Here is a 10,372-nt window from a genome sequence, read left to right as displayed (position 1 = left end):
ATATAAGGGACTATAAAAGTTCAACGTTTGAAAAATAAAGAGTTTTTTTTACCTTGAAATGATATATTCGATGTCAGAACTCTTCTAAAATAAAATAAAATAACTACATAATTAAACGCTAAGAATTTTTACCTTAAAATAAAATATTGGACTCAAAAAGTTAAAAATACAATTTGCATTATGCCTAATTATAAATACCCAAAAAAACAAATAGTTGAAATTCATTATAATTAAACTCTTATAAAGATTACAGGTGCTACTTAGTAGGGACGGATTAAGTGTATTCTCGTTATTTAATAGTTGAAATTAAGACTCGACTATTTGATAATGAACGGTCAAACACTCCTTATAGACAATATACTCGAACCCAGACCCGACTATTAGGGGAGCTCCCCGAGCGAGTACTCAAGGCCTCCATTTTTTCATCCTTGTAATTGGGGGCCCTATTTTTTCATCTTTATAATTTGGTCCTTCATTTTTTAAATCTTATTTTTCACCTTTATAATTGAGGACCTAATATTATTCAATCTAACTTTTTATCTTTATAATTGAAATCTCTATTTTTTTTAATCCCCTTTTTTCCTTTATAATTGAGGCCCCTAATTCTATAGTCTCACTTTTAACTTTATAATTGAGACTTTTAAGTTTTTTCAATCTCACTTTCTACCTTTTCAATTAAGGCTCTAAGTTTTTTCAATCTCAATTTCTACCTTTATAATTGATGCCCCTAATTTTTTTAATCTCACTTTTTTAACTTCATAATTGAGGCCCTTAAGTTTTTTTAATATCACTTTCTAACTTTCTAATTGAGGCCCCTAAGAATTTTCTATCTTAATTATACCTTTGTAATTGAGATCCCTATTTTTTTCAATCTCAATTTCTACCTTTATAATTAAGGCCTCTAATTTTTTACAATTTCATAAAATTCTCAATTTCTCATCCATTTCTCCATCTCTCTCGTTAATTCATTTAATTTTGAATTAAATATAATTATATTTGTCTCTTATTTTTTACAAATCTTATTTTTTAATTTAGCAAATATTCTTTAATTCTTAATCTTCTCCAATCTCAATCTAACGATAACATAATATATTATTCTTTATCTTTTTAATTTATTATTCAGAATAAAGCTCCATATCATAATTCATACCCACATTCGATTTTTTATTCTCTTAGTTGTATTTAAGATGTTTTCTTAACAAAACAATAAAATTAATATTCAAAAAAATTTAATAATTTTTCCACGATATTAAATTAATTGTTTAAAGTAATGGAGTATATTTTCCTTCGATCAAGACCTATTTTTTTTTTATTTTTTTCTCAATGTCTCGAAAATATTTAAGATGATTCTACTCGAACTCAAAATCTCTAAAAATAATAATCATGCTTTAATCAATTGGTTTGTGCCGACATAAAGACAAGTGAAACAAGATAAAAAGGAGTCCTAAGGTTAATAATAAGATAGCTATATACGTAATATCTAATCTAGCTCATATAGTCATATCAATGCTGCCATCCCCAACTTGGCCGCAGCCGGAGGAGTCTGCGCGTCTCGCCGCCGCTTAAAACCACAGCTATCGGAAGGCGGCGAATTATCAGCATCAAGCTTCCTCCTGATACCTCTGATCACCTGCTCCTCGGCCTGAGAAAGAGGGAAAACCTGGCCACTTGCTCGACAAAGCGAGCTATTATTATCGTACAGAATTCTCTGGTTACAGTTCATGTCACAGATGTGTGTGATTCCCGTCAGTTTGCATCGATACATGTTGCCACAAACATGTTCGTTTTGACATTTCCAGTCGCATTTGTGGACAGTGGAGGGACCATCACAGCCCAGAATGGTAGACAAATAAATGACATTTGCAGGTGCAGCAGCAGCAGCCATGGCTTTTACACGATGAAATTCCAAAAGCTGTGCACTTTTAACAGTGATGAACCGGGAAAATGAAACACAGAAAAGAAAAAGGAGGAAGAACACAGGCACTTTAAGTCTATGAACGAATGAAGGGAAGAAGAAGACAAGGGAAAATGGAGAAAGAGGAGCATATATAGAAGAAGGGTAAAGAGGAAAGTGAGTTAAAATAGGGAGCCGAAGAGAGGGGAGAGGAGGGGGGTTGACCAAAGCATTTTGGGAAACAAAGAACATCTGACTGAGTTGGGCGTTTTGGTGTGAAATAGAAACCCCAAACGAATTCATATGTAACTTCGCACTGTACTAACGACCAACCATTACCACAAAACAATTAACTACATAATATTGGGTCATTTTTATTTCATTTTAGCTAAGATGTGGTCACTGAAGTTTAACGGTCGTGAAACATTTAACGGTTTATTGACATGACATAATAAATATTAAAATAAAAATTACATCATTTCCACGTAGATAATACGTAGATTAAGTTTTTGTCACTTTCCTTTCATATTTGTACATTTTTTCTCATCAAATTAAGAAAAACATAAATTTTAGTCACTTACGTTATTGTTTTATTAATTTTTGGTCGCTTGCATTATCGTTTTATTAAGCTTTTGTCACTTGGACGTTGAATGTCGTTAGTTTGATGACATGACCCATTAGTAAAATGGTTTAATTTTTATTTTAACCCTACACTTTAGACAAAATATTGATTATGAGTCTTTTTGTAAATTCAAATTAGTTTAGGGATAACAATTCAATTTATCCATTTTTGTAGGTTTTCTTCCCAATCCTATTGTTGTTCATCTCTTGTCTGCAAACATCTCTGCTCCATTGCTCAAGTTGCCTTCTTTCAAGGACTCATGTTACAAATTAAGAATAATGTATTTCCAACTTTCGATAACAAATAATAACACCACAAGTTTAGAGAAAAATGAGAGGGTATGCATCTAGAGATAAAATGAAGTTGGGTAATCTCATTTACACAAACTAAAATTCAATATTTAAAGATTGAGGTTGTAGAATGTCAAATCCAACAAGGAACAAGAAGACAAATCAATGGATCTAAATAACTCGAAAATTGGATATCACTCTTCGTGGTGATTTCCTTTTGAGAAAATGCCTCCAGTGAAACATGATCAATGAATCCAAACAACTCGATAACTAGATATGTGAATTCATCCACTGAAATCAATCCAAAATTCATAATCTTCAACGTCGAATCTTTGTTTTGCTTAAGAACAAACAATTTTACAATTCTAGATCCCTGTGAATAATGTTCACCTTATGAATTATCGATAACCCTTGCGACCTACTCGATCTGTTGCACCACCGCCACCGCGCCAACCTCTGAGTATCTTATTTCTATGATGACCCATTCAAACAACTCACCATCAGAGTAGAGCTCCAATACTAAGTGAACGTCGGTTTAATAATCGTAAACGTCATGGACGTCAATCACGTTTGGATACGAAGAAACATTCTCGACAATCTTTCACAGCACGGGGAATTCGTTAGCCAACAACACGTCGGAGATAGAAACCTGGTAGTATTTCGTCACTATCGTCGACATTGAGGAAGCTCTAGTTTTCTTGGATCGAGGCGGTAGCATCACCATGGTGGTGAATCTTTTCTGAGTTTTAATGACAGATTCTCTGCATTTTTCACGATATTCAATACTTCTTTTTATACCTTTTCTTACAAACCTAAACCTAAACGTTAAACCTAATGTTGTCCCTAAACTAACTTGAATTTACAAAAAGGCTCATGAATATTATTTTATCTAAAATTTAGGGGCTAAAATAAAAATTAAACCATTTTATTAACGAGTCACGTCATCAAACTAAAGACATTGAACTCCAAGTGACCAAAACTTAATAAAACAATAACATAAGTGACCAAAACTTATGTTTTTTGAATTTGGTGAGCAAAATTATACAAATATGAAAGGAAAGTGACCAAAACTTAATCCACTTATTATCTACGTAGAAATGATGTAATTTTAATTTTATATATTTATCGTGTCACGTCAGCAAACCATTATAAGTTTAACGATTGTTAACCTTCAGTTATCACATCTTAATTAAAAAGAAACGAAAGTGACGAATATTATGTTTTTTGAATTCAGTGAGAAAAAATTAATAGAACTCAAACGAAAGTGACAAATAGTTTCTGAGTTTGTTTAGTTAGCTAAGTTTTGTATATAAACATGAGACATGTACTTAGTTAATGATGTGAAATTATATTAGTATTATTCATTTACATTTTTAAAAAATAACTAAAAATTCAACATAAAAATCTATCGATCAACTCAAAAAAATATATTTTTTTTTATTTTTTAAATTAAATTATTAATAATATTAAAATTTATATGTTGTTTTTAATATAATATAAGGTTTTTATGCATTAAAGGTTCAGATTTGAGTTTGAGTTTAATCTTTAATCGAGCTAAGTTTAGAATGTTTCAAATTCAAGTTATTCAAGCTTGATTCGAACTTCAATTTTATATTTCGAGTTTGAGTCGAGCTTAATAATTTTAAGCTCATGAACTATGGAGTCGAGTTGAACTCATATTTAAACTTTTAGAGTTAATTCGAGCTCATCAATACACGAACTCGACTCAATTACAATCTTAGTAGAGAGGAACGAATTGGGAATTGATGGATTGGTCCCCATAAGTTTTTAAAATTAATATTTGATCCTTCAATTTTTTAAAGTTTAAGCTTTATCCTTTCAAATTTTTAATTTTTAAATAGTTTTAATTAAGCCCTTTTTAAAAAGAAATAAATAATCTTATTAACTCTAAATTTTTTTGAAAATTTTAGTTTAACGTTTTATAATTTTAAATAAATCTCTCAAATAATTTTATCATATTAGTATCTTCCTATTCAGATTTCATAGTAGAAACTTCATTATTTTTGGGTAAAATACACCTCGAGTCACCCGATTACTAATTTAATTACAAATGGTTACCTTCTAAAAGATACAATTTAGTCACTCAATCAAAAATATTATTACAAATATGTTATCGAAATTAAAACAATTCAAAATAATTCAATATCTAATTTGGTTCTAATCCAAAATAATTCAATAAATTTAACCCTTCGTACTTTTTTTTTATCAATTTAGTCGTTATTTTTCTTTTAACTTGCATTTTCTTTTCTCATAGATGTTACATTACTTTCCTAGTATAATAACATTTTCATATTAACTTATTGTTCTTTTAACTAGCTTGATTTGATTAAATTGATAATTTTTTTTAAAATATACAAAGTTAAATTTATTAAATTGAAAGACATTAAACAATCTATAGAGTATTATTTTGTTGAGTCCATCGACTATTAAAAGTTACAGAATGATCACTCAACTATTCATTATGTTTCAAACTTGTCTTTTTCTGTTAAAAAATAGAAGACATTATGAGCTGAACGTTAACATGTTGATTGTGATATGATAAAATCTGATCTCAGAATTTCAAGCGACTATTATATCCCAATCATTGTGTTAATGTCCAGATTAAATAATCACTAATTTTTTTAATGAAAAATAATAAATTTGGAACAAAATGATTAATTAGATAATTATTTTATAACTTTTAATAATAAAAAAATATAATAAAATAACATTTTTATAATTAAAAAATTATTTTATAATTTTTAATAATTAAATAAAAATAAATAAAATAAATGACGACTTACATTCCAAGCTCTTTCCTTCCTGTCTACTCTGAACTAAATGTATGGGTCATCTTCTTTCTTAATCAATCATCTCCAAACTACTAATCCGCTTTATGAATCTTCCCTTTTCCCCTTTTCTTTAATTTTTAGGGTTATCTGTTAAAAAACCATTTTTCCTAAAAAATCTCGCTTTTGTATTCTCCTGCTAGCAACATTTGTCATGTCAGTTCTGTCACTGAATTCTCTACCCATCGGATTCCGGTTCCGACCAACCGACGAGGAATTGATCGATTTTTATCTACGCTCCAAGATCAACGGGAAACGAAACGATGAAGTTGGAGTTATTCGTGAAATCGATGTTTGTAAATGTGAGCCGTGGGACTTGCCTGATTTGTCTGCTATACAGAGTCGAGATCCCGAGTGGTTCTTCTTCTGTCCGCTCGACCGGAAGTACCCGAACGGCAATAGGCTCAATAGGGCCACCGAGGCCGGTTACTGGAAGGCTACGGGTAAGGATCGGAAGATTAAGTCCGGGTCCAGCTTGATCGGCATGAAGAAAACTCTCGTCTTCTATACCGGTCGGTCTCCAAGGGGAAAGCGAACTAATTGGGTTATGCATGAGTATCGTACTACACTCGTTCAGCTTGACGGCACCAAGCCTGGACAGGTTCTTCTTTCGAATTCAGTTTCCGTTTAGTGAACCCCTTTTTTATTTTGAGCATTGAAGATAAAAGGTCAATTTTGAATATGGGTAGTGGAATTTAGTGAAAATCATGAATTCCTTGTCGTTGTTGATAGTTTAGTGCAAGATTACCGGAGTCCGTTTGCACCCATTTCTCTTTCTAATTTGGTCGATGCTTCATTTTCTTTTTTTAAGTACACAATTATTTGTGTTAATATATTTCTTTGGCGAGGTCAATGGTGATGATATGTTGAAGTAGTTGCTTTATTTACATGTAGTGCTAATTAGGTTATAGTTGGGCAAATTTGATGATTTTGGGGAAAAGAATGAGGTGTTGGAGAAATTATTATTTTAATTAGGGTGGAATGGACAGTGAGTGCATGGGGGAAGACGGTCGGACCACCTAGCGATGCTTGGAAGACACAATGTCTTCCTCCAGGCTGCATGTAGTCTGAACGTCAATCTTAGCAGAGTATCAACTCAGAAGACACCTTGTATTTCAGGCATTTTTCCAAAACATCAGCTAGTCCGGCCGTCTTCCCGAAGACACGACATCTTTTGGGTTGGTACTATGCTAAGATTGGCGTTCAGACTACATGCAGTATGGGGAAGACCATGTCTTCCAGGTGTCACCAGATGATTCGGCCATTTTCCCCCTATTCATTCCACCCCTAGTTGAGAAAATAATTTTCCATGCACCTATATGAGCGGTTCTTTTTTCCCACTACATCATCTGAAAAAATTTGCTGATATAGTTATTTTCACATATTTGTTGAACTTGTATTCCCTCTTGCAGAATCCATTTGTAATTTGTCGTCTATTCAAGAAACAAGATGAGAGCATTGAAGACATAAATGAAGTTGATCCTGCTGTATCTTCTCCTACTGAAGACATGCAGTCTGAGTTAGAAGGACCTCATGACTCACCTGCGGTCGAAGGGGTGGCCCGAAAATTTCCTGATAGCAATGGAACTTGTCCTGGGGGCCTCCCAAATGAAGTGATTTCCAACACAATTGCACCTAAGTTAGAGTGCAATATCAATGGCTCTAAAGCTTATGGTGTGTCGAGTCAAGGGACGGGAATATTGCCTGCAGCGGTGAGAAAAGGAAACTGAATTTGGATTTCAGATTTTTGTAATAATTTCTGTATAACTTATGTTGTTCATTTTCAGGTCGATCCACTGGGAGAAGCTTTAAATCATTTTTATGATCCGGTGACAGAGCCACTGGATTTCAAACTCTTTTCTCCGTTGCACTCGCAGATTGAAGCAGAGGGGGCACCTTGGATGTTCGGCCATGTTGGGAACAATGTCAGTGAGACGGAGTTCGTGCATGATACCAATGAAAACGAGGCCTCTATTTCTGACTTCTTGGATTCTATCCTAAACAATTCTGATGACTATTACAGTGTTGACACTGTCAGTCAGATAAATTCTGCTATTCAAAGTGATATCCCCAAGGACTTGGCCACTGTTATGGATGGAATATCATGCAGTAAATCAGAAGCTGAAGTGGCCCAAATATTGGTGAGTTGCAGTCTTGGTAATATCATACTTGCATCCCGTTAAACCTCAGTCTGTCGTGATTCATTCCGGTGTGGTTCACAATGGTCTACGAATTATGATGGCATGCATTACATGCATAATTTAATATTTTCATGTTCAGGCATTAGGTACAATTTTCATTCTGATTAATCTGTTCTTTTCCTAAAATCGAGATTTCCCTTGGAACAGCTCGGGACAGAAACTGCCGACGGAGCTCCTTTAGAGATCAAAGCCACTGCACAAGATTGCACAACTCCGACAAGCAAAGACGTTAGCTTTTCCAGCACTGTGCCATTGCATAACGTGTTAAACAGTAAAGAAGAATCGAGCAATCATGTGAATGCAACTTGTAATCTTGATAATGCTATCACTGGAATCAGGATAAGGCCTCGTCCTGCTCGAAGTCAGCCAAACATCGAGAACTCTGTGATGCAGGGTTATGCCCCGAGAAGAATACGCCTGCAATGTAGACTTCAAGTTGGCACTCTTTACCCGCCTAATGCAATGAACAACTTTAGTGAAGGAAAAGATGAAGATTCAAAGCCGGTTGTGTCCAAGGTGAGAAGATTGTAACTGTATAGTATAAAACCACCGTCAAATCCAGATATGTATTGTATCTTATTATAAGCTATCCTTGCAGGAAGTTAAAGTCATGGAAGAGGATATAACAGCTTGTACCATGGATAAACCCCTGGAAATATCCCTTTCTGAGTCGAGCGAAAAATGTGTTTTTGAAGTCGAAGACCTTTGTTTCAGTTTTTGAAGAGATTCCATCTCGTTGCTCGAAGAGGTTTTCCGCTAGTCGCCGGCATACGCCCTTTGGTGTTATCTTTTGGGTAACTGTGATATTCATCTTGCTTATAGTTTTGGTTAGCAAAATGAATCTTGTAGTTTGATGCCATATTTGGTTGTGTATACTTGACATGTTTCATAGGATCCTATTTTTTAGGACCCAGACGATGATTTTTAATAGTAACAATTATGTATGTAATAACACGAGTATATATGTGACATTATCTTATGATGGCATATCAGTATTTCCGTTGATTTTCTAACGGTAGGTGTTCAAAACGTAATGTTAGATATGATTTTAGAAAAAAAAATAATAATATTTAAGTGATCAAAACAGAAAGACATAATGACAAAAAGACACCCCAACATTTGCACAAATGATTGCTTTGCACCCTATTTTTTGACAATATTTTAGTCCTAACGTTTCAATTGATCGATTTTTGACAATATTTTAGTCCTAACGTTTCAATTTTCGATCAAGGTGTATTATAGGCGGTGGACACTAAACACTTGTACGAGGAAATGTGGTCCAAGAACAAGGTGTTTGCTGAATCAATTTTCGACCTCTTTCCAATCTTACTTTTATTTCAGCGTTCAACACTTTCCAAAGCTCCGTAGAAAACAATGGGTTCAACCCAAATGACTCCCACCCACGTCTCCGATGAGGGAGCACACTAATTCGTTATGCAACTCACCGGTGCGTCCGTACTACCAATGGTTCTCAAGTCAGCCATAGAGCTTGACCTGCTCGAGATCATGGCCAAAGCTGGCCCTGATGCTTTGCTTTCACCTAAAGAATTGGCTTCCCAGCTCCCCACCAGCAACCGCGACGCGCCCGTCATGGTTGACCGCATGTTGGGCCTCCTGGCTACCTACTCCATCCTCACTTATTCGTTGCGCACCGTTGCCGATGGCAAAGTAGAGAGACTCTATGGTCTTGGTCCCGTTTGCAAGTTCTTAACCAAGAATCAAGATGGCGTCACTCTTTCTTCTCTCACTCTCATGAATCAAGACAAGGTTCTTATGGAGAGATGGTTAGTAGACAAAAACATCATTTACTTGCTTCTTCCCAATTGGGATTGGATTGAGAATTGTGTATACAGAAAATGCATCTTTAGTGACAATACAAATGGTCATTGAAAGAACTAAATTTAGACACTAAAATACATAGCGACAAAATTTTCAAATCGTCGCTAATAATCCTATTACTATTACATAATTAGTGACAATCATTCTAAAAATTGTCACAATTGTTCTTTTTCTGTGACTATCTATTCGACACAATTATCAATATAAATTGTGATGATTTTTTTAGGAAAATATATTTTGTTACCGTCAATATTATCACACTAAGTATTTTTTTAGTGACTATATGTTCGATACTATTATCAATAGAAATTGTGATAAATTTATTTAACACTGAAAGTATATTTTGTGACCACCAATGTTGTCACAATAAATGTTTTTTAATAACCAGATGTTTGTTACTATTAATAATAACTTTGTCACTATTATATTAGTGACGACTTTAATGAATTGTCACAATTACTTGTATTTTTGCGACTACGTTTTTTGACACATAAATATTAATAACAACGGCGAAAATTTAGATGCTAATATCATCCTTATTAGTGACAAATATTTTATCAAACTACATAACTAAATTAATTAAAAAATTATTATGCAATCAATTATAATAGATATTACATTTTTAGTTTTATTCATCTTCTTTAGGAACTTACATTGCAATTATTGCCATCGGTTAA

The 10,372-nt window shown here is 33.6% G+C and overlaps 1 protein-coding gene and 2 pseudogenes across 1 annotated transcript; 2 read left to right on the top strand and 1 right to left on the bottom strand.

Moving 5' to 3' along the window:
* Positions 1-1,498: 1,498 nt before the first annotated feature.
* LOC120185077 lies at positions 1,499-2,146 on the bottom strand. Its single transcript, XM_039189396.1, has one exon. It carries the CDS (start codon positions 2,144-2,146, stop codon positions 1,499-1,501), a length of 648 nt encoding a protein of 215 aa, XP_039045327.1.
* Positions 2,147-5,711: 3,565 nt separating this feature from the next.
* On the top strand, positions 5,712-8,779 carry LOC120185050 (annotated as a pseudogene).
* Positions 8,780-9,156: 377 nt separating this feature from the next.
* Positions 9,157-9,746, top strand: LOC120185076 (annotated as a pseudogene).
* The last annotated feature ends 626 nt before the right edge of the window (positions 9,747-10,372 follow it).

Source organism: Hibiscus syriacus, unplaced genomic scaffold (assembly GCF_006381635.1).
Source record: "Hibiscus syriacus cultivar Baekdansim isolate YM2019G1 unplaced genomic scaffold, ASM638163v2 tig00112988_pilon, whole genome shotgun sequence".
Lineage (NCBI taxonomy): Eukaryota > Viridiplantae > Streptophyta > Magnoliopsida > Malvales > Malvaceae > Hibiscus > Hibiscus syriacus.
The sequence above is the reverse complement of the archived record's forward strand: the minus strand, read 5'-3'. Positions and strand labels throughout refer to the sequence as shown.

Coding starts and splice junctions, on each gene's coding strand:
- LOC120185077 (XM_039189396.1), bottom strand. CDS start 2,146: ATGTTCTTTGTTTCCCAAAATGCTTTGGTCAACCCCCCTCCTCTCCCC.